Source organism: Desmodus rotundus, chromosome 3 (assembly GCF_022682495.2).
Source record: "Desmodus rotundus isolate HL8 chromosome 3, HLdesRot8A.1, whole genome shotgun sequence".
Classification (NCBI taxonomy): domain Eukaryota; kingdom Metazoa; phylum Chordata; class Mammalia; order Chiroptera; family Phyllostomidae; genus Desmodus; species Desmodus rotundus.
The window spans coordinates 174,497,777-174,523,388 of NC_071389.1; the positions used below are offsets into that span (position 1 = coordinate 174,497,777).

General features: G+C 38.9%; 1 protein-coding gene across 1 annotated transcript; it reads right to left on the reverse strand.

Annotated features, from left to right (window-relative positions):
* Positions 1-2,753: 2,753 nt before the first annotated feature.
* STRAP (serine/threonine kinase receptor associated protein) lies at positions 2,754-24,731 on the reverse strand. Its single transcript, XM_024575666.3, has 10 exons — positions 24,290-24,731; positions 23,265-23,400; positions 16,113-16,194; positions 15,492-15,564; positions 13,003-13,099; positions 11,980-12,117; positions 9,278-9,414; positions 4,713-4,862; positions 4,013-4,078; positions 2,754-3,305 (listed from the first exon to the last, which is right to left on the reverse strand). The coding sequence occupies exons 1-10, from the start codon at positions 24,399-24,401 to the stop codon at positions 3,244-3,246; spliced, it is 1,053 nt and encodes a 350-aa protein (XP_024431434.1). The 5' UTR covers positions 24,402-24,731; the 3' UTR covers positions 2,754-3,243.
* Positions 24,732-25,612: the final 881 nt, after the last annotated feature.

Here is a 25,612-nt window from a genome sequence, read left to right on the forward strand (position 1 = left end):
AGTCTAAGTGAGAAATGACGACAGGCTGGCCTCGGTGGCTGCACAGATGAGGCAGGTACAGATGCAGAAAAGCCCACTGGACTTCCATGTACACTGGGTACTGGGATTACAGAGGACATCTTTGTCGTTTAGTTTGAACACATGAGTATTAGGTAGTGCCAGTTACTGGAGTAACAAGTTGAAAAGGAAACAGGATTGGTTGAAAAATTACAATGTTCTAGATAGGTAAGTATGAGATGCCTATGCAAGATTAAACTAGAACACTCAAATAGGCCATTCAACTCTGGTGCTCAGGCAGGCAGGCCTGACATACAAATTGGGAGACACAGAACAGACTGAAAGCCACGACCATGGATGATTTTTAGTTTCCTTTGGAGACAGCAGAAGGTATAGCCCTGAGGTCAAGCAGAAAAGGAAGCGGCAAACAGAGCAGTCAGAAGGGTATAAGGAAGACCAGGACTATGGTTTCATAGAAGTGCAATAAAATATTTCAAAAACAAGGACATAGACGACTACTGAATGCTGCTTAAGACTTTAGTAAGATGAAGACGGAGAAGTGATCACTGCATTAGAAACACGCTGGGCATTGGAGACTTTCCCAAGTGCAATTATAGTACACACATACTTGAACTTTTTGCTAAAATAAATTTTACTGTAGGATTTATTGCTAAGTGTGGTACATAGACTAATGGCTCCCAAAATGTATCCCTGTCCTAGTCCATGAAACCTGTGAATGTTACCTCATACAGCAAGAGGAACTTTAGACTTGATTAAATTAAGGACCTTGACCTAGGGATATTATCCAGGTGGGTCCAATGTAATCACAAATACTGTTAAGTGAAAGAGGGTAGCAGAAGAGTCAGAGATTTGAAGACACTGTGCTGCTGGCTTTGAAGGCAGAGGAAATCGGACCACCAGCCAAAAAATACGGGTGGCCTCTAGAAGCTGGAAAAGAGAAGGAAACAGATTCCCTCCTACGGTCTCCAGAGGAACGCAACCCTGCCAGCACCTTAATTTCAGCCCAGTGAGACTCTTTGCACTTCTGACCTCCTTAACTCTAAGATGAATGTGTGTTTTTTAAAATTTTTCTTTCTTTTATTGGTTCTAGATAGAGGGGAAAAGAGGAAGAAAGGGAATCACCGATGTTTCTGTGAAGGGAATCACAGAAACATCAATCTGTTGCCTGCTGCATGAGCCCTGACTAGGGACAGAACCCACAACCCAGGCATGTGCCCTGACCAGGAATTGAACCTTCAACCTTTTGGTTTGCAGGATGCTGCTCCAGCCGAGCCAAACTGGCCAGGGCTGAACTTGTGTTGTTTTAAGCCACAAATCTGTACTATAACAGCAGCAATAGAAAACCAATACACAAGATACCATACACTAGCTCTTCCCACATCCTGCTTGGTACCTGTCTACTCAGTATATACAAGGCTATAAAGAAAAACAAGATTACCCTTTAGAGTTAAACTAGTAAAATCCCTAAAAACATATCTTCTGTTGTTAAAAGTAGCTAATGATTGTAAGAAATTGTAGTAATCTAGCAAAAGCTGAAACCTAGAATGACTTGACTGGGCAAACCAGTACCTTAACCTGTACTAAAAGCACAAGAACTGCACAGCTTATCCAACACATGACCCAGAGATCTGACCAACGTGAACATTCTAGTCACACAGGCATAAGGCATATTATGTCAGATCTTCATGGCCTGAAACCCTTCAACTTACAAACTTGTAACAACTTCTACAGATTCTAAGCCGTGTGCCACTCAGTGATAGTGCCGGCATCTACCCGTGTAGTTTTATGAAATCTAAGTATTCCCTTGGGTCATAAATTGCAAAAATGCCAAGCCATCTCCTGATTCCAACCTGAGCTGATTCCAAGGGTGCACGTAAATCTCAACTCCATCTAGGAGAAGACAGACTCTACGATTGGAGTCTGGCACCCCGTGGCACTGGGCTGACGGCGCTTCCACAGAGCAGAGGGCCAGGCTTTCCCTGCGACCAGCAGCTCTTCGCCCTCTAAGGTGGTCACAGCCTGCAGTGCTCGCTTCTGGTTACCACAAATCTTCAAAAACTTATATGCTTGCCGGTTATTTCTTTTAAAGGAAAGTTATCAAGGGTCATTCACAAGATGAATAGGAGAGAAAAAACAACTTGGCAGAGATGTTATTCATTGTTTGAAAGTATTTCCAAAGCGCTAATATCAATACCCCCTCCATATTTTAATAAATGAATACAGGTCTAGACTCAGTTGATTCATTTTATTGGAAGGCTGGCAAAAAGGCTCTCTGAATGCCACCTGAACTTCAGGATACGGTGAAATGAAAGTGCAGGTCTACCGTTACCCCATTTTTATAGTTTGCTATCCACGCCTATATGCACACAGGGAAGCACTAATGTGCAGTGATGTTCACGGAATTTTAATAGAGTTTTGGGATGGTGATTTTGAGTGATTTTTCTGCAATCTTTCTGCTAATTCTGAACTTTTTTTCTTCTAGCTGGGCATGTATCATTTAAGTCAGTCATTATTCTGAAAGTTTGTTTCAGGCAAGTCAAGCATTTCTACCCAGTATAAGGAGGTAGTAAATGCAGCCCAAGCAAACTCCAATAATTCAGTACAACAGAATTTCAAAATTAGGAAACAATGTTTGCTACAGATTCTTTAATCAGATTGTTTTGATACAGTTACGATGTAGGTGATTTCCATTTACAAAACTCAAATTTATCAATTTTCCCAAGAAACACTTTTTGGTTTTAGAGGCATTTTATTTAAACAAAAACAATTATATATTCAGAAGCAGTGTACAATGAACAAGAGATCAAACTAGTTACTTTATCATGTATTCCCTCTTCTTTATGAAGAGCAAAAAAAGAAAAGGCTTTCTGCTTTAAGGGAAAAGTCAGAAAAATAGGCCAATATATTTTTTCACCATAATAACATAAACAGCTACAGGAACCTAATTGTGGTAAGAGAAACTGAATGTTGGCTTGCACATATGCATTAAAGAGACAACAGGCCATCATACTACCAGGGCATAACTCCACCTGCCTTCATCAGGTGCTCTCGCATTTTCACTTGCAGGTACCACCAAGTCCGTCCAGCCCCGGAGCTAATCCACATCCTCAGCATTCAGTGCTCCGTGGTTGTCGTAGGCAGAGACCAACGCTAGAAGGCCGATGCTGGTCTCTGCTCGCCTGTTCTGTCCGTAAACTGTATACTACTGGGGCATGTGCAGGACACTCAGGCCTTCACCTCAGGAGTTGAGCTATAGATCGAATCCGAATTCTCGGAAGCAATTTCTTCTACAATTACAAAACAAAACAAAAAATTCACATCAGTCAACTTTATCAAGGAAAGAAGGAAATCTACATTTCCGTGTAAAAAAGGAATAAAAAAGGTTTTGGGGTTTCTTTGTTTTAGTGTTCTGGCAGAAAGAGAGCAAGTGCACATGCCAGTAATGACCAGACTCGTACCACTGAAAAAGCAACGAAGGAAGAATCCGTGTGTTCTAGCCATCACTCTTGGACACCGTAACTTAACCTCCCAGGGCCCCTCTTCCTGGCCAAATCTCCAATGACTCCGTCACATCTTTGAAAGACCTGACTCCTCCTTTATTGGAACCCCAAACAATGTGATACAATCACGGCATATACAATTTGTAGTGGGAAAGAACACTTAGTATGTAATAAGTGCTTAATCAATGTTAAATAGCAACCACAACTGTAACAAATGGCTTGTTTATTTTAGCATCTGACGCGTAGTTAGGCTCTAAGTTCAGTGAGAATGACCACATACCAGTCGTGCCATACCGCAGCTCTGTGCCTACTGCTATGCAGTAGGTACTTAAGTATTTGTCACATAAATGTGTATATATAGATACCCATTTAAATTTTCCATTATTTAAGTATATTCGTATCAATAAGTTTCCTCTGTCAATAAGTAAAGCTCACATAACACTTCAATTTGAAGTCCCCTAGGCGTCTGCAGAAGTTAACTCATTAGTATTTACCTAGCTCCTCTTCCGCTGTCTCTGGAAAACTGATCTTCGGCTTTGCCAGCTCACCACTGTCTTCTTCTATGAAAAGACAAGCAATAACACGGGCATTACAATACTACTAGTAATATTGCAGTACACTTTTAAAATATACTTTTACCAGTAATAAAGTAAAATACTTTTGTTACATGCAGTAACAAAAGTATTTTTTAAGCAAGAAGAGTATGCCAAGACTATTCCAAGCAATGAGATACAACACATAATAGGAATAACCCCTTTTTTAGTAATTATAATAGTATGTCTTTCCTTAAAAATTACCGTTAGGTTCATACAACTACATTGGGACCAGTAACTAACTACTTTTATTGCAAACACATCTACCTTGTCAACAAGGACCAGGGAGTAATGCTACCAGAGATTAAATATATTTACTTATAAATTCCTTATATTGCCCTCTAACAAATTCTGAATTAGGTCCATTCCATTCACCAAATCACCCAATGTAAAAATACAGAAATAGAGTAGATTATACACAAAATTTAAACAAACAAAAGAACACAGTAGCCAATGTATAATCACAGGATTCTTTGTGTGACCCATGTTACATCATTTAAAGTCTCTGAGACAGAAACATCAAAATAAAATCAATGATAAAAAATGACAGACACAAAATTACATAAAGTTGAATTTGATAACTTTGAACAAAAATGCTTACCAGGAAGCACACATTTCCAAAGGCCATATGTTTTTCCTACTACAGTCTGCCATAGTCTCAAAGTTCCATCTTCAGAACCACTGGCATAGAGCTCCCCATCAGGACTAAATCTCACGCAGTGAATTGGACCAAAGTGTCCTTTGTAGGATTCTAAAAGAGGAGAAGGGCTATTAGACAATTTAATAAATAACAGGTTAGGTATTGATACACTAAAGAAAATACTGTCTATATTACTGGATTACACCTAATTAAAAATAAAATGATTCTCATTACCAAGTGGTACATCATGTCTACCATTTATCAGTAAGATTATCCAATTCTAGCACACATTCTGGTATCTGATAGTCTTTCTTTCTAAGAACAAAAAACAAACCAACCAACCCTGACACTTCATGTCTCAGTAAGGATGACGGAAGGGGGTAAATGAAAACCTCCCTAAATTCCACAGGAAGTAAATCTAAAGTCTATCAGCTCAATCCCAATTTCCATATCCTAAACTCACTGCCTATTTACCAGGGAACCGATTCTTCATTATGACTACAGAGAGCCACTAGATGGAGCTCTTTTCCACACTGTCTCTCTTAATTTCCTACCAGACTTGAGTACACTAGTCATTTCGTCATAGAATATTTGAGATATAAGGTCAATAATGATACCTAAGTATTTTCATCTATGACATTTAATGAGAAAATGTACCAATTAGTAGTGGTAGTGGCCTATTTAAGTCACATCCTTATTTACAAACTTTTCCCATTTACTTTCTAATGCCTCCATCACCTCATTAGTTCTCAAAGCTCTTTAGTGGACCACTGTTCCGTGTTTCCGGGTTTATTCACCTCAAAGTCTCTCAAGCACCATCTTCCCCCATCCCTGTCCTACCAGAGAATATCATGAGAGTGTTTGTCATGAGTAAAAATTATGCAAGTAGAAAGAATAAGAGATTTTGGAATGAGACATCTGGGCCCAAGGTCTAGTATTCACTAACTATGACCTCAGATATCAGGCAAATAATTTACTTCTCTTTTCCAAAAAGAATGATACTCTGAAAACTGACATTAAATAAAAATTCTGTTAAAAACCTCTTACTTAAAAGTCATTAATATTCAAGTAATAAAGGTTGAACTATAAGCAATGAAAATAGATTCTATATGGTCCATTTGCCAAGGTTCCATTAATCCAACCCAAATCTATCAGCCTTCTCAAAGAAACAAAACATAAAATCGTCTTTTACATCTGGTCAAGATGGCAGCACAGGCAGACATGACTCGCCTCTTTGCACAACCACATCAAAATTACAACTGAAATGCAGAAGCAGCATCACTCAGAACCGTTGGAAATCAAGTTGCAAGTCAGTCTGACAGCTACGGAATTGAAGAAACCACATACATCCAGACTGGTAGGAGGGGTGCAGATGCACAGTGGGCTGGTCCCTCACCCATGCGTAGTGGATAAAAATTTTGAAGGGCTGTATCAGGAGTGAGGAGTCATAGCCCCACACCAGGCCCCCAAGCCCAAGGCACCAGTGCCAGAAGGTAAGTCCTCTATTCTGGCTGCAAAAAACAGTGGAGATTGAGTCTGTGGAAGAAACTGCTGGAGTTCTAAGTGGTCCCTCTTAAAAACCCCACAAACTGACTCTCACCTACTTGGACTCACTCCCTCTGAGTTCCAGCATTGGGGGAGCAGCTTGAAAGGCACCAGTGGCATAGAGGGAGAAACTGAAGTGTCTGGTATCAAGGCGAGCTGAGGCCATTGTCCCCTTTCTAAACCCTCTCCCAAAAAGCCAGCAGGCTAGTGCCATATCTAAGACTCCATCAACCTGGCTAGCACTGTTTGACCAGTCTTGGAGAACCCTAAAAACTCCACCTCACCCAGCTTACAGGCCCATCCAAGCTGCTTTTCCATACGAATGGCTGGTCCCGGCAACTTTCTAAATCCTCTCAAACATACAGCAGCTGGCCTCAGTGAGCCCCAGGCTCTGCCTTAGCAGCAACCAGCCTAGATTCACAGCTTGGCCTTACCTGGGAATCTCCCAGCCCAGCACAAGTAGCAGCAGCCACCTGCAGATTGCTTTATAGCTCAGGCAGGATGCCCTGGGCAAAACACAGGTGGAAGGTAACCTTGGTCTGCACCACCCTGGAAAACCCAGGGCCAACTCACCCAGTGGACAGCTACAGATCATGTGGGAGCACCACCACCCTGCTTCTGCACAGCTGATCCACAGTGAGCAGAGGTTGGTGGTCAGTGGTCACAGCCAATCCTTGTAGCTGACTGGCCTGTGTTAAGTCCTTCCCATTGATCTGCCAACAGCAACCAAGGCTCACCTACAAGAGGAGGGTGCACTCAGCCCACACAGAGGGCACACCTCAAATACCCATCTTGGTCGATAGGGAAGACTGTGCTATTGGACCCCACAGGACACCTACATTAGGTAGGCCACACTACCAAGACATGGAGTCAAAGCAGCTCTACCTAATATACAGAAATAAACACAGGGAGGCTGCCAAAACCAGGAGACAAAGAAACAAGGCCCAAATGAAAGAACAAACCAAAACTCCAGAAAAAGAGCTAAATGAAATGGAGATAAGCAATCTATTAGATGCAGAGTTCAAAACATTGGTTATAAGGATGCTCAAGGAACTCAGTGAGGACCTCAGCAGCATAAAAAAGATCCAGTCAGAAACAAAGGATACGCTAATTGAAATAAAGAATAATTTACAGACAAACAACAGTAGAGTAGATAAAGCCAAAAATCAAATCAGTGATTTGGAACATAAGGAAGTAAAAAACCAGCAATCAGAACAACAAGAAAAAAGAATCCAAAAAAAAAAAAAAAAATGAGGATAGTATAAGCAACCTCTGAAACAACTTCAAGAGGTCCAACAATTTGCATCATACAGGTGCCAGGAGGAGAAAAGAGCAAGAAATTGGAAATCTATTAAAAAAAATAATGAAAGAAAATCTCTTTAATTTGGTGAAGGAAATAGACATGAAGTACAGGAACTGCAGAGAGTCCCAAACAAAATGGATACAAAGAGGCCCATACTCCAAGACACATCATAATTAAAATGCCACAGGTTAAAGATACAGAGAGTATCTTAAAAGCAACAAGAGAAAAGCAGTTAGTTACATACAGAGGAGTTCCCATAAGACTGTCAACTGATTTCTCTAAAGAAAGTTTGCAGGAAAAAAAGGGACCGGCAAGAAATATTCAAAGTCATGAAAAGCAGGGACCTACAGCCAAGATTGTCTACCCAGCAAAGCCATTATTAAGAATCAAAGGGCAGATAAAGAGCTTCCCAGATAAGAAAAAACTAAAGGAGTTCATCATCATCAAACCCTTATTACATGAAATGTTAAAGGGCCTTACTTAAAAAAAGAAGATCAAAACTATGAACAATAAAATGGCAAATACAAATCTGTCAACAATTGAATCTAAAAACCAAACTAAGCAAACAACAGACACAGAATTATGGATATGGAGAGGGTTCTGATGGTTGCCAAGTAGGAGGGGCATGTGGGGGAACATTTGAGAGGTGAGGAGATTAAGTAGTTACAGAATAGTCATGGGGATGTAAAGAACAGGAAACGGAGTAGCCAGAGATCTTATATACATGATCCATGGACATGAACAATGGTGGGGGAATTATCTGAGGTAGTGGTGGGGTGGGGGGGTGCTGGGTGGAAAGGTGATATGGGGGAAAATCAGCACAACTGTTATAGTATAATCAGTAAAATATAAAAATAAATAAATTGTTTAAAAAATTGTCTTTTGTTCTGTCTGTATCATTCTAACGAGCTTAGTTCACTGGGTGGCCAAGCAGGATAGCAACAGAGTGGCAGCTTATAGACCAAAAAAAGCATAAAAGCTAAATACATTAGTTCAAAAAGCAAAAGCCATTTGGGAACTAAAGTAGATATTGAGAGCCATACTATGAAATACCTAGCCCATCAGAAAAATGTAAAGTTACAATGAGCATTAACTGCAAATTAATCTTACATGCCCCTCCCTTTCCTTTACTGAGGACTATTATCATGAAAATGGAAGCAAAAGTCAAGATTCTTAAAAAGAATAAAAATAAAATAAAAACGAACCAAAAACTCAACCTCCCTCCAATTCAGATCCCCAAGGTATCCCTATAATAGTCTACAGCTATTTCGATACCCCAATTCACTAGAGAATCTTATGGATTCCTCTGTTGGCAAAGAGAGGGGGAGTTAGGCAGATGGGGCTACACACCTGCACTCTACTTCAGAACAAATCTCTCTGTACCTGCTTAATACAACTTTGACACAACCTCGTCCCCCCAATAAGTACACTGTACTATTGTACAGAATGTCAGAATGCAATGAACTTCAGTTAAAAGGAAAAGGTAAATTAAGTTCAGCATATTTAAGTTCTGTAAACATTTCTACCCCAAATGGATAAGAATCCTTTACTGTTTCATCACTTGGAAGCTGTAAGCTTGTGGTTAGCTGAAAAATTTGCTGGAGTGTTAATTATTAAAACCTAACATTTGATAAAGGTAACTGTATCATTTTAAGGGAGGAAAAAGAAGACAACTCACCTAATTCTTCTCCACTATTATAATCATACTTATAAAGTTTAAAATCTTCACCACCTGCAACAAGAAATTCCTTCTCAGGATGAAGAGATGCAGAATTGATGGTTGCAGGAGCTTCAAAGGATTTAATTGGGTCCAAACTGGAAAAAATTCATATAAATACTCATAAATTTTTAATCTTGCATAAATAATACAAAGAAATAATTAGTTATGTTTAACTCGCCCTAAATTCTGAAACCCAAGGAACAAATAAATATTCATCTAGTCAAACACAGCGATGTTAAAAAACAAAAACAAACAAAAAACCCTCAATAATATTAGCAAAAAAAGTTCAGAAGGATTCTATGCCCAGGTAGAATGCATTCCAAAATACAAAGGCATTTCTTTTTTTTTTCCCCCCAAAATACATGATTTATTTCTCTATAAAAATTCACATTTTCTCGGTTAATATCTTTTTGAAAAGTTGTCACACCTGCATTTAGTATAACATGTCATTAAAGATCAATTATTTCATCTTACACAGAAATAGCTCAGTAACTTAATTTTTTTTTGAGCTTCATAAACGTTATTTTGCTTTAATTCTTGAAAACATTTTCATGTGCAATTTTGTTAGGTTGCATAATTTTTTTTTAAAATATATTTATTGATTATGCTATTACAGTTGTCCCATTCCCCCCCTTCACTCCACTCCATCCTGTCCTCCCTCTCCCTCCCACATTCCCCCGCTACAGTTCATGTCCATGGGTCATGCATGTAAGTTCTTTGGCTTCTGCATTTCCTGTTATACTATACAAAGGCATTTCAATAGAGGGATTCCACATTTTGTGCAGTGGATGCCTTCCTGGAAATGTTTGTACTAGCTAATTAAAGCAGTATTAATATACTGGGATATTTTTGTTTTAGAAAAAATTTAATTCTGTATTGTTACCTTTCCAAGACAAACATAATCTTTGTAAACAAAAAAACATTTTTAGAGAGTAATGATATTAAAGAAATTATTTACACAATATTCTCAGTTGCTGAGAATTTATAAGGCTTCTGCTTCAGGATAAACCTTCAATCCCATAAAATACAAATTGCTAAAACTGGCTCACTTTTTACTATCCGGCAATAAAAGAAAAGCTAAATTTGAGAATAGAGCTAATAAAAATTAATCCGTTAACAACAGCTTCACCTGAATACTGGTGAGTTTGGACACCGGCTCTAGTCCAACCCTAAAAATCATGACGTCCTCCAATAGAAAACATTAGTGCATTCCAGCCCCCAAATGCCTCCATCCCATTCCCATCATCACACATTACAAAGCATGGAAAGTACAGTTAGCCACGACTTACGTGGATCACTGAATGAACTTTCCAGCCCAAATGTCAGAATATTCAATAGACCAGCAAACCCCTGCCACCAAAACATGACTTAAGGCAATAGTCTACAGCAGGACTGCATGTGGCCAGAGTCAGGAGCGGGCAATTAACAGAGCTGCGCAATTCAATGGCTCTGGGCAACAGTATTCCATTTTTACCCATTCACTGGGTGTGTATGGACTCCTTTACATTCTTGATTGCTCTCACCTAAACTGAAAAGTTGGCCCTTTAGACAAAAGTTTCAGAATGCTAATCAGAGTAAAATGTAGTATAATCTTTATGGAAACTAAGTAACATGCATACTAAGAACTTTAAATATATCCCTACCCACTGAACTCTACTAGAATTCTTCTTTTATAAGGGAACAGAGGTGCACACTGACACTCCCTGCAGTGTTATAGGAGGGAAACTGACACATAATCTAGTGCAACCTATACTGCAGCGTACCTAGCAAAAATGTTCTCCTAGAATTTTTAATGGCTAAGAATATTTTACAATAAAAAATATACTCATTAGGGTTCCAGGAACCAAAGTGGGGCTGGGAGCCCCATAAATAAACATACATGTATAGCAAAGAAAAGAAAGCTACTATTAATATTCTGAAATCTATGGTTGTAGAACTGTGGGGAAACTTTTTTAAATTGTATTTTCCAAATTTTCAACAACAACATTTACTATATTTACAGTCACAAAACTTAAGTCTGTTAAAAAAAAAAAATCATTAGGTCTACACATATTTGGAATAGGAAAAAAAAAGATTTCTCCAAAATTTTAAAGAGAAAACAGGAGAATCAAGATTTCAGCGGTTTTTTGTAGTAATGAACATTAATTACAGCACCAGTCTGGTGATTCTTTAAAGAAAAATAAAATTTAAAAGTTAAATTTTACCAATAAATGTCCTAAATATCTGAATATTTGATTCATTTCTCTGATTAAAGTATACCAAATTCTTTATAAACACATTAACGGTGTAGAAACATTTCTCTCCATATTACACAGCAGCAATTTTCAACTGGTTTAAATGTGCAATACCTGATGATTAAATCAGGGGAACTGCCCTCTTTTCCCTAGATTATCAAACAAAAAATTACAACAGCCAACACAATAGACCTTCAGTGTGAATAAATCAAAATTATACCTATGTTTTCTCAGATCCGCAAAAAATACATTTTTGGTGTGCTACAGATTCTCAGTAATTAGTTCGTATGCCACAGTTTTATAGTACAGGCCAAAATTTGCCTTTTAAAGAGTCTAATACTTTTTCACATATGCCTTCTAATTTTTAAATATCCTAGGTTGTCCTCTCTTACCAAAAAAGAAAGTGAAGGTATTTCTTGGACATACCTTACTGCACTATGAAAAGCAATAGTTCGTCCATAGGTTATTACCAAAATCTCTCCCTCAGGAATATATTCCATACTGCTAACAGACATATTAAAATTTAGAGATTTCACTTCTGTCATTGTAGCGTGATCCCAAAGGCTGGAAAAAGAAGAAAATAAGGTGGTATTTACTCATTTAAAAAGCACAACTCCTAATTACATCTGCAGATTAACCAATAATCACAACTGTAAAACAATCTCCATTCCAACGTACAAATTACAGAAGACACGCAGAAGTTCTGGGTTCCGATACAAGGTCAAATCATCATTAGCTTGTTGATAAAGTCAACTTTAATATTTAAATACACTTCCCAAACAATTCAGCAAAACTATGCAAAAACTAAGACACTTATGCCCTAATCTAATTAACTTCAGTGGTGCTCTAAATAATGGTTCTTACATTTTTAAAAAAAGATTTTATTTATTTATTTTTAGAAAAGGGAAGGGATGAAGAAAGAGAGGGAGAGAAACAGCAAAGTGTGGTTTTGCCTCTCACACACCCCCTATCGTTGACCTGGCCTGCAACCCAGGCATGTGATGTGCCCTGACTGGGAATCGAACTGGTGACTCTTTGGTTCGCAGGTCAGCACTCAATCCACTGAGCCACACCAGCAAGGGCTGGTTCTTACATTTTTGTGACTCTGATAATGACTACGTATCTGACTGTATCTTTCCATAGAAAAATACATCATTTTTTTCTATACAAAATTGTGTATAAAATTTCAGAGGTTTCATGGACTCCCTATAGTCAGCCTGTCCCTGACCCAGGTAAAGAGCACCTGCCTATAATTTTAATTAAGTGTCTTGTAAATTCTACTCTGTTGTAATAGTAAATGGATACCTCCAGAAGAATGTGACCTATGTGCTGAAGTTTTAATGTTCAGAGACAATGCTTCCTATAGAATAGTTACAAAAATATCTTTAAAATATAAGCTCTAAGGTCCATTACGTCTCACACCTTAAACAGTAAAGCAACATTCCTTACCGGACAGTTTTATCGTCAGCTGACAGAACCTGCTTGTCCTCACTGCACCACAGAGCCTTTTTAATACCAGACGTGTGGCCGCTGATCTCCGTAGGCTCTGAAATATGAAAATACATTTGTTAACATCTGACCTCCCAAAATGAGCAATACTGGAAGAATTTAATATGTAAAAAGAAAAACCACTTTTTAAATTAGACCACAACTTTATAAAGCCCAGCACAGTTCAAACTTGCTGTTTACGTAGAATACATTCAATTTTTCTATACGGGAATAAAAAATTTCCTGCATGACAAAGAACCAAAGAACTATGGTTCTATATGTAGCAAAAATAAATACACCACTCCCTCCAGGCTACTTTTCTGCTTTCAAAAGCATTACTGTATGACAATAAAATAAAGGAGTAACTAATGTGGCATAATTTAATAAGAATATGGACCAAGGAACAAGACGGCCTGAGTTAATGCTAACACTATCACCAGTACTGGGACCCTTATCCAAGCCACTGTTAGTAGTAACAGAAAAAAAAAAGGGGGGGGGGTAGAGGCTACAAGGAGAAAAGGGTAATGAAAAGCAATGCAGTATTCTCAAGAGTAGAGGGTGGGGCAATAGTAGGTTTATAGTTGAAAGCACATGGAAGTTTATTCCTGTAATATTATTTATTAACTATTATTATTATGTTCTATACTTTTGTCCCACCCTGAATTTCTACATGGAGAGCAAAGCATCAAAAAAAAAGAAAGAAAAGAAAAAAGGAAGCTTTCTCTATTGGAAGCTTTCCCTTTGAAAGATTTAAAAAAAAAACAACACTCACTGTTACCTCTGGGAAACACAGATACTGGAGGCAATGCTACTCAACACTGTTGACTCTGGGCAAGTTACTCGACCTTCTGAAGGCTACATGTCTTCAACAGTAAAATGGGTAACAGTAGTTCCTATGCCTCATAGTTTCAGTTTAAACATCAAATGAGAATATACATCTAAACTTTCTAACCTAGTTTCTGACATACAGTAAAAGCTCAGTTACTATTTCTACCGCCAGTAGAATGGAAGAAACTCTTTCAAAAAGCAGCTCTGAGAAAGGTGAAAGATATAAACATGCCCCCCTAACCCCTGAATTACCTTGCTGAGCCAGACAGGTACACTTTGCTATCTTTTTTGGCATAAAGTTATCAAAGAGAATAAAGATAAAAACTTTTCATTATCTAGAATCATCTGGTTTGTTTTCTCACCTTAGAAATGCTTTTAGAAAAGGTATCTTGAGAATAACTGCTTAATTACCAAAGTAGCTTTGACTTTCTCACAAACTTCCAAAGTTGATTTGTGAACCAACAATAAATGCTCATGATACAAAATTTAAGATACCAACTAATACATAACAGATACAACAAAATTCTGTTTGTCATCCTTTGGTAGCTTTTAAGATATGTATTATGTGGCTAGGGAGGCATTAAAATACTACAATACAGAGGTGACTCTCTGGGCTAGGAAAGAAAAGGTGGCTTACTACTTCTGTACGAGGACAGAATTCAGAAAGGAAATGAAAAGATTTCACCACCAAAAATTTTTAATGTGTGTATCATAAAGCTCATTAACAAAATCTAAAAGCAAATGACAAATTAGAATACAATAAAGAAACCTTAAAACCAGTAAGAAAAGATGAATATCACAACAATAAATGGGCAAAGGGTGTGACCAGGTAGTAAGTTCACAAATCAAGAAATACTGTTGATCAATTGATCAACAGAATTCAACAGTATTTTAATATCATGTTATTTTTAAAAGTTCAGTTCAAAGGAATTATTTTTCTTCTATTAAATTGGAAAAGATAAAATTAGTTATCAGTGTTTGCTAGAACAGGTTAGCTATTGATATATTTCGTACTTTGCTAGAGGGCACTGTGGTAATATGTATCAATGGCTTTCAAGTGTAGTTCCTTTTATCCCGGCAATTCTATTTCTGTGTAGTTACCCTACAGAAACAACTGTGGAAATAAATACAACTATAACGATGTTAAGCATAATACTGCTTACATTTAAAATTTGTAAATCGCCCAAATAGGCTATAATAAGAGAGTGGTTAATTTACTTATTCATAGGGAGACATAAAAAAATTATTAACTGCAGATTTAAAAAATTCTTCTGAATCGCTAATACAGTGACATGGTTCAAACATCTCACCCTTCTCACCTACTACAGAAAACTATTCTTTCTTACCAGAAGGTAGTAACACTGTAATCTACCCTTAAAAACTTAATAAACTTAGTAACATAAAAAAATTTATCAGTATACATTTTTAAACTATGTAATAATCAGAAATACATTTGCATAGAAAAATGGACTGAAAGTATATGAACCAAAAAATAAAGATGTAAACAGTGATTAATACTGAATAGATTACATTTTAATTTTTTTCCCACATGAACAGGAATTAAGAAAAGTCTCTTAAATTAAAAGAAAATAAAACCATAAACACGTATAAATTACACTTACCTGCTTCTGGTTTGTTCAAGTCATATATGCGCAACAGTTTATCCTGTCCCCCAGTCAACAAGAAATTGCTATCCTGAAAACACAAGGAAAATGTTACGAGAGTGACCACTGCAATGGTTCTATCTCTTTAAAACTTCTTGAACATCAAATAAAATCCAAACAAAGCTCACCTGTCACAAAGAGATACCACACATGCCAATTACTTCTGAGAAGATACTATAGGGCATTTATCTTTGTCATAATGCCAAAGCCCTTTAAACTTCCTAGTCCAAGCATCTTCTACCAACTACCAAATAAATTGGCTCAATCTTGCTCTGATCCTGCTCCCCTCCCTCCTGAGTAGCAGTTCTTCGATCATGTCAAATTCATCCTCTCCCTTCTGAAGTAGTTGGGAAACATTAACTGGGCATTTTAAATGTTTGTTGCTATTGATGGGGGACTGATACAAGAGTTCCAGGGTATTTTACAAGCCTCAGGTATCATTAACCAAGAAAAAGTAACTTTGTATAGCTTAACCTACAATCAAATCAAATATAAACCAATATACACCCCAAATTCCCCACCCAAACATAATATACAAACAACAATCTAACTCCTTTAAAAAACTCCATTTTCTGATACCTGCGTGAAATCTACAGACTTGACAATGTGTTTATGAGCCAGGGTCATCAATTCATCTCCTGAGACAGCATCCCACACTTTGCTAAAAATGGAAAATAAAATTAAGATAAATATAATGGTCGTTTTGATGATTAATTACCAAATAATTTAAATATGTGAAATGTTCCATAAATGCATTATAAATCTCCATATTTCTAATACTCTTCCACTCTTAAGAGTTCATTTGATGAAACATTTAAGTCTAAAGGAAAAGAAATTTCTCTGTAAAGCCATATAACCAATCTAATTTTGACGGTAGGTAAGATCTATAAACACGCGCACCACATTTTTCGGACTATAAGACAGACCCCCCATCTGGGAGGAAAGGCGGGGTGCATCTTATAGTCCGATTGTAGTTTACCTGGCTCGCTGTTTCCCTGACCCATCCCAACCAAAAATATATGTGGTTGTGTCTATAAACATACATTTTGTCTGTATGTCAGGGAATAATGGTTAAAAAATACTTTACAAAATACTGTAAGGGGTTCCCACCAAATAAAAATACTTAAATTTTGCATACAAGGAGAACTACTAACAGCAAACAGCTATCCTCCATAAAGGTTTCTATTTTATAATTGATATTTCCAGGAATAAGTGGAAAATAAAGAAAAAAAGAAAGGCAAGGGGTATGTTTTCTTCATTTACTCAATAAACATACAGTAAATATACCAAGTACGTATTCTATGTCATTTTGGGCTTAGTGCTGGGGCACAAACGGGAGAAAAGAAGGGATCCAAGAGAAATTCCTGCCTTAGTAGAGCTTTAGCTGAGGAGAAAGACACCCATTAAAAAACACATTAAATAAACATAATTAAAATACAAACCTATGTGGCTCTAAACACAGAAAAAAAAACACGCTACTAATTATACCAGAAAGTCCAGAAATTCTAAACAATGAAAGCCAATAGTCTTAAAGAGCAAGGAGACATACACCAAAAGAAAAAAAAGAAAAGAAAAAACAGGATATTGTAGATAAGCATTAATAGCATGTAATATGGTAAAAACACAGGAATGACCACCTAAGAGTAAAAACTACTAATGATATAAATCTTACCTGTTACATATTTGAGTCATGAGTGGCTAAATAAACATTCCGAGAGAAACAAAGTCAACTCTGAGTAGTATTGATACTAAATTCTCAAGAATTCATTTCTCTTTGCAAAGGAAACCTGCCCCAATCTCTCCCATTTCCAATTCAATTCCAGCCCAAACCTACTTTCCCAACCTCATTTTGTATTATTTTTCTGAATCTAGCCACACCACATTATAAACTATTCCTCAAACAAGCTGTGCGTTTTCTTCCTGTGTCTTGTAGAAATTGTTCTCAGCTACCCGGAGTTCTACTCCTTCTCAGGGCTCAATTCAAATGCCATCTTTTTATGAAACGTTTTCTTTATCTGACCTCCAGGAACCACCCCTATCTTTTCTTCCACAGAGCTCAGCTAGATCAGTAGATTATGTGTTTAATTTTGCTTTGCTTTTATTTTTAGCATATGTTTACTCTTAATCACAAGGAAATCAATGAGTGGTAAGATTTCACAAACATGAGGACTCCGGACTGTTGGAATGAAAAGTGTCTAAAGAGGGGAAAATAGCAAATACACCTGAAACTTCTAGTCGTTCACATGATACCAAGTCTCAAAGACACTGGGCAATATTCTTTGAAATACTTTTAAGTATATTGAATGATCTCCAAAGTCTCCTTAAAATCTTAAGATTCTGCTTAAACCACATCCATTCACTCATGAAGAGGAAGGTACTGGCGTGAGCAAAGCAGTATTACCCAGGGGGGCAAAGTAAGGAGCCTTCTTCCTCCTATATTTAGAAACACTCCTAAAGCTGAGGACGACACTCTGACAAAGCCCGTTCTCGCTGACCGGTTGTACTAACCTGGGCATATTTCCATTGCTTAGAGTAAGGGTCCTCAAAGGGTGTAGAGTCCTCCAAAGAAACTGGAAGAACCTGTTTCCTAATGTACCCTCAATCTCCAGGCAATAAATCTGTGTTAACTAGCTGGCTGCAGAATGCAAATCGAGTCGCTGAAGCATCCTCACTAATTCCCTTTCATCAGCTGTTGCAGCATCTATTTCATGCACAGCTCATGAGGCACTCGTCATCTTCCTGAACTACTGATGCCTCTTACAGCCCCAGTCTCTTGCACACAAGAGTCAGTGCTATCTGTTCAACACTTTTCATGTTCTGAGAATGGACTTGGCACAAGTCTCAAAAGAGGGACTACTTAACTTTCTTAAAGCCTGAACAAAACAAACTATTTTAGGGGGAACCAAGCGCCTATCTTAGCATGTTGACCAAGTCATCAGAAAGGAGGTAATACCACCTTTGATTTACTGAGAACTTATTCAGAGAAAAAGTAGATCTTTCTACTGACGTTTACAAGGAAAAAAGGTGATCATACAACACGTGGGCTACCCAGTATAGATTCCTGGGCCCAACCCCAGGTCTACCTAAACACTCCCGGGAAGAGAGCACAGCAATCTTCCCTCCGTTGGCACTCTCTCCCGGTGACTTTGATGGGAGGAAAGCGGAGGCGCTAAGGAGGAGGATCATGGCAAGTAAGGTTAACACTAGCTTTACAAATTCAAAAACAGATATAAAGAGAATGGCGTTTCGGGGACAGTGTACTCATGCCCTGCCTGGACTGCCCAATCACCTCAAGACAACATTCCAAACTGACCCCCAGGTCAGCCTGCTGATTGTATTTTCTCCACAAGAAACAGGCACAAAATTCACCTCTGCATCAGCATGACATTAATGAATTTTCTGAGAAACAAAAGAATGAGGGACAATAAAGAAGTTCCTAAGAATGATTTATACCAACTAAGATTAATCAGGTAAGCTGAGGGAGCTACTCTTGAGCTGGACCAAGTTCTGTAACACTGCAAGGCCCAGCCCGCCACTGAAAGAGGGGAGTACAGACAATGAGTGCACACACTCCCCCACCTCACAGGCAGACACGGAACAAGTGAGGGGAAGTCTCAGCTCCCGTTTATGGAGCGCCTATTACATAAGAAACACTATGCCAGACTCCAGGGCTGTAAATGGGGGAAGACCTCTGTGATTCTCCCCGAAACAGCATTCGTCCTACAACCATTTCAGATACAAAAACCAACGTTTACGGGGCATCCCATGGTCAAATGCAAAGTGTGGCTAGCACGTGAACTCAGCCATGCCTAATTGGAAGGCTTACACCTTTCCCACTGGATCATGGCACCTAAAAGCCTTAACTGAGGGAGAAAACTAGCATTCCTTCTTGATATTTATATCTACTCAAACTTCCCTGCATGAAACCAAAAGGTTTCATGGCTTCAGCCATATAAATTACAGAGTAACATGTATATTTCGGTCTAGTACGGGGCGGTAGCTATTATTGTTACGTACGAAACACTTATACCGCTATTAGATTTCAGGCAATATTCTAAATAGTAGGGACATATACATTTATTTAATACTCACAATCAACATATAAGGTAAGCACTATTACCATTCTCATTTTTACAGACAAAACTGAGAAAAAAAGAGAGGTTAAGTTCCCAAGGTCACGGAGCTCTTAAATGATGGAGCCAGAGTTTAAGTACAGCATTCAAGTCTAAACCAGCATCCACACTTTTAATACCATTTGTTAATACAGACGCGGACTTGAAATGTTAAGAAAGCACAAAACCACCACCAAATACCAATCCACACACTTCCCTTCAAATGTATGACTTTGGTTATTAATGCTCTGTAACTGACCTAACCAAAGATAACTGTTCCTCTAGCCGCAAGATAAAATTATCCCATGAATAGTAATTTCTATTTAATGCCCTTTCTTTCTTTTCCCGAGGACTGGCATTACAATTTGGCCAAATGAACAAATGAGAATCTTCACAGGTTTTAGAGATGGATATCCTTCCTAACAAGCTTTTGCACAGGTCCCTTAAAGATCAGAGCAAGCCTGGCCAGAGAGGTCAGCTGGCTAGTGCGTGCTCCCCACACGCCAAGGTTGGAGGCTGGACCCCCGGTCAGGGCACATGTAAGAATCAGACAATGAATGCATAAGCAAGTGGAACAACAAATGGGTGTTTCTCTCCCTCCCTTCCTCTCTCAAAAAAAATTGATTAAAAATTTTTTTAAATATAAAAAAATCAGAGCAAGACCATCAAGCAGGAGGTGATAAAGCATTCTGTAATTAACACTGTTAGGGCCAGATAACACAGATTTAAAGTCAACAAAATGGATCTTTCCAGAACTGCAATTCAAAAAGGTTGTCTCTTTTAGTGCTAATGTCGAGTGTCTAAATCTTGTTATATTTATATCAATAACTTAATCATGTTTCATTTAAAAAAACATTTTACTAAGTATTAACTTTGCACCAACAGAGCAAGACCTAGTTTCAGTAACGACATTTTCAAAATCCACTTACCAAATATTCAAAATCTAGAGTTATTAACCCTAATTTTCTACCTGTTATAAAATCAATGACACTCATTCCCAATGACAATGTTCCAGAAGCAAAACCAAAGGGATCTGTAATTCAACCATCCTTTATTCTTCTACTTTAGAAAATTGCCTCAAGTTATTTATTCAACAAACATAAAGTACTAAATAAGACAGGGATACAAAAAATGTAAGACATGGCCCCTGACCTCAAGAAGCAACGACACACAGACCAGTCAAGTGCTGTGAAAGTGCCAGAAGTTCTAACACAGGAAATGGTGTGAGCACAGAAGAGGGAATACACTTTCATCTTCCAGCACTCCCTAAGTTTCCCTGTCTGAGCATCCCTTTTATTTTCTGCTTTGACTTCCGTAATTAACAATTGAAGGAGTCGGCCACATGATAAGCATGCATGCTGATATCCAAAGCAACATTTGACCTGAAGTTGTTGACATTAAAAGGACTTATATATATAAAAACCAAGCAGTTCCTTATTTTATTAGTATTACGTACAATCACAACAGGGCACAGCATGAAGCCTTACTGTGGTTATGAATAAAGACAATATTCACTTAAAACGCAGGAAAAAAGTTCAGACTAAAAATGGTAACTTTTTTCTTGCTAATCTCTCAGCATTTCAAATTTAACCCCATGTAAGCAGTGTATCTCCCTCTCCTTCTTTAAAAGTTTTAATTTATTTTAAAATTTTACTAGGTTAGCCAAAAGACCATTTAGTTTTTTCCTGTAAAATAAAAGACACATTTTTCATTTTCACCAATAACATTATTGATTTGGATATTTTGAGTATGTTGGCTATCTCCCTAATGGTATAAGGCTGATTGGTCTCAATTAACGTCTTTTTTTAAGTTAATCTTTTCAATTAACATCCTGATTTGATCACTGTCAACTCAACTGGTCCACCTGACCCTGGAGCGTCCATGGAGCATCGGCCAGGGAGAAGTCTCCAACATGACACTTCGCAAACCACTTTTGACAGTTACAGTCAGTCACGGCACTTTCTCCATTCACTGCAGAAATCCTTTGTGTGTGTGTGTTTTGCTTGCATTTTTACCTTTCTTGATATCATAAAGCAAACAGGCCAAAAATGTTGCGTATCTTCTTCCATCTTCCATATTAAAATGGTTACACAAAAATTCACCGATTTTGGTGTTTTTTTAATGCACACTACAAAACTGTTCCAAATGAAGTTAAAGACAACTGAGTGCTAACTAGAGCTATGTTACTGAAAAAAAAACAAACTTTTTGCCCAACCCAATACCTACAGTAAAATCCACTCTGTGGCACAGTCTCTGAGTTTCAACAAATGCACAATCATGTATTCACTACCGCAATCAATGTGCCTTTATTTTTCATAATAAACTTGGTATGTTAATTTGTTCAAAACAAAGGATAACACATTTACATTTGCTCTTCAGTGTGCAATTGTCTTAGGAAAAAAAACACAGTTCTTTTATTCTCCAGACTCTTAAATCTAATAAAGTCTGTTAATATGTACAACAGCTCTTGACATTGCCTTCATTAGTTTAAACATTTAAGTGTCTGCTAAGTCAGTTAGGGACTAGAGATAACAAGATTATATAAAATATGACACATGCCCTAAAGGGGAAAGTGAATTAATTTAAGTCACTCTAATAACATCTACAAAAGCCAAAATTCAAAATAGGTAAGGTGTATTCTGGCAACAGGTAATACAATTAAGACTGTAAGGCATATGGTGTGCAGTGCCAGAAGATGCTGACAACTAGGACGAGGCCAAATTTTAAAGCGCCAGCAACTGAAGTTTAACCTTTAGGCCAGTGCTCCTGAGGCAGCACATCAGAATCACCTAGAACAACATTCGGGAAGAAAAAAAAAACTGACGTTTGCACTCCATCCCAGACCAAATCAGAATTTCTTGGACACATGCACCTGAGTACTTTCAATGCTCCTCAGGTTATTCAACTGTACAGCCAAGGTCACAAACCACTGAAATAGCAGAGGAAAACGGGAAGATTACTAGATAGAGAAGTGATGAGGAAATTTGCTCTCAGGAAGACAACTGGCAGCATGTGAAAGATGACTACACAGAGGGCGTCTAGTGGCAGGGGTGTGAACTAAGGCAGCGGCAGAGGCAGAAGAAACACTGGAGTGGGGAGGCATTCTGCTGCTAGAATCGGTCAGATGAAGATATCTGGATGTTAGGGAAAAATAAAGAACTTTAAAAGCTTAGAAAATGAAGAGCAAATCAGTTTGGGAGTTTTCAATATGTCTAAAGCCAGTTAATGAAAACTGAGAGTGAGATCCAGTGAAAATATCTGGGGCCATCGGCACTCTAGAAAGTCACGGAGTGTATCTGCCACTCAGGAAGCACGGGTGGAGCAGCATTTCTAAACAAGGCACCAACACGCACTATCGGGAGTGCTTGTTAATAATGTGGATTCCTGGGTCCCGATCCAATCCAGACACGCAGAGTAAGTCGCGTCAGTCTGAAAATTTTGAGAACCACTGAAGAGAAAGCAGCAGACAGGACCAGGGGCGGAATTTTGGTGAGAATAAACATCATGTGGTCTATGTGGTATTGAATCAGAATTTTATGAATAACTGGGACTGAAGTTTCATTATTTCAGAATACGACCCACAAAGACCTCCAAATCTGGCCATTTTGGCTATACTTACGCTGTGAAATCTGCAGCAGCTGTAGCTGCTTTGGTGGCATCCTTATTCAACGTTGCTCCCCAAACAGCACCCTTATGACCCAGAAAAGTTCCAATCCAGTCTCCCGTATCCCCCTGGCGTAGCATAGGTTTACCGTCTACAAAACATTTAAAAAGTTACATGATTTAGAAGTTCAGATTATTTGATATCTCAGATTCAAACACAAAATGGTCATGTTCAATAACAAGTGGAAAACTGCATCTGCTATCTTGACTATTCTCACACTGAGGTCACTAACGAACGTCCAGAAGTAAATTAACTTACAGTTAACTACGGGGTGGGGCAAAAGCAGGTTACAAGATGTTTATATGCAAATTAACACAATACTTAATGAACAATAATACGAGAATAAACTGCTTCATATACTCTTCTGTTTTTACAAAAGTAAATCTACTTTTGCCACACCCTGCATATATAAGTGAACTAAATAAATTAACTTAATTAACTGAAGAACTGAGCGCTCTGGGCAGCATCTGTAATTGGGTGCGAAGAATACTGATCTGTGTCAAAATCTAGAACTGAGCCTTATTTTGGACAAACTTTTTAACCTAAATCTCAGTGCCTATTTGAAATATGGGGCTAATACCATAAAGGAATATCCAATGAGGTAATGGGGGTGACAAGTCTTTGTAAAATAAGGTAAGGAATTACTACTTAGTCTGGCCTAGTTTTTCCAATTCCCAGGCCTTTTTAAGACATTGACAATTTGCTGGGCCGGGCGTCTTGACAAGTGAGCAGTCCCCCTTCTCCAGAAATAGCAATAACCGTAAAATGAGAAGCCTTAGCTGGAAACAATCCTTAGCCTTGTTAGAGGCGTCACAAAAGCTTCTCTTGGCTACAGCGAGGAAATCCCAAACACTGCTCCTCTGGCCCCCATCTCCAAGGCCGGGATCCTCACAACCCCTTCGGCACCGGGGAGTGCTGGCTCCACTCCCTCTCGGCCCAGTCCTGGCCCTCTGGCCACCCGGGTCTGCGGCCCTGCTTACCTTTGCACGCGCTGATTAAGAAATAGCCATAAGGCGTGATGCCACTGAAGGCCAAATCGACCACAGGCCGCGTGTGGCCGGAGCAGGTGAGTGGAGTCTGCCTCATGGCCATGGCGGCGGCGAACCCAGCGAGGGGGATGGGGAGCCGGGGGTCGTCTCGTTCTTTCCTCTTTTCAACTGCAGTGCCTCCGGCTCCTCCAGGCCCCCGCCCTGACACTGGCGCTGGCCCGGGAAACGGGAAAAGGAGGCCAATCGCGAGACGCAGAGGTCAGGAAAGGGTTAGGGATGGGTCCGGGAGTCTGCGAGCGGCTACCGACAGCCGCGGAAGGAGGGAGAGGGAGGGAGAAGGGAGGAAAGTAGGGGAAGGGGAGAAGCAGAGAACCGGCGGCCAGAGCCCCCACCGTCCACACTGCCACCGGCAGGAAGTTACGACGCCAATGACGCTAGGGTCTGCCGGAAATGACGATTCGGTGGGAAGGCGGGTTTGCTCCATAAAAAGAGGGAGTAGGACGGCAGTGCGCATGAGCGAGCTCAGCTTTCGTCGGGCACGTGACGCTGGCCTGGCGCCGGCTGCATTGGCGCCTGGGGGCGCTCTAGGCTCTCTAATGAGGTCCCTCTTCTGAGCTGCGATCAGCCTTCCCAGGGCCGAGTTTGCCTCGTGCAAATTTGTCTTGCTCGGACCCTGTACCTGGAGGATGCTGTGGATTATGCTCGGAGTATCTGAACACGTAGACTGTAAAAATCAGAGTTTTCAACGGCGGTGCAAAACAGCAAACAACGTATTTTAAATTTTAATAACTTTATAGGTAGCTCCTCTGGGATTGTTTACAAGTAAGGCCCTCAAGAAAATTTCCCCAGCTACCCCTTCTATTATGTAATATTCCTGTACTGCTAGTGTTTTAGACATGAGTGCTATGTGGCTTTAAATACAGTTAAATTCAAATTATTTTGCTTTTGAGGAGTTCAGACAACTGTAGAGAAGTGGTCTAGTTTTGTTAATACTCTAATAAAACCTGAGCCCACACTCCAAATATACAGATAATAACTTGTAACTTACATACATGAACATTATAACACATAGGCAAGATACTAATGCTAGAAGACTCTAAAAACTAAATTATAAGTAGAAACTGTAGTATGGTCTTCCTGCAGGCAACCCACTTCAGGTATTGTTGGCCTGATACTTCTGAAAAGAGAGTGGGAAATAAAGAGGATTGCATAGAAACAGACTCAGACTGCAAAGCAAATCTCAAAAAGTCTTGTCCAAGCAAATACCTTGCCTAACTCACATTACACTGGTGAGATCTGGGACACATGACCACT

Coding starts and splice junctions, on each gene's coding strand:
- STRAP (XM_024575666.3), bottom strand. CDS start 24,401: ATGGCCATGAGGCAGACTCCACTCACCTGCTCCGGCCACACGCGGCCT. Junction 15,565..16,112: donor AGTCTGTAGATTTCACGCAG/GTATCAGAAAAT, acceptor TTGTGTTTTCAG/GATAGCAATTTCTTGTTGAC. Junction 3,306..4,012: donor GACAGCGGAAGAGGAGCTAG/GTAAATACTAAT, acceptor TTGTAATTGTAG/AAGAAATTGCTTCCGAGAAT.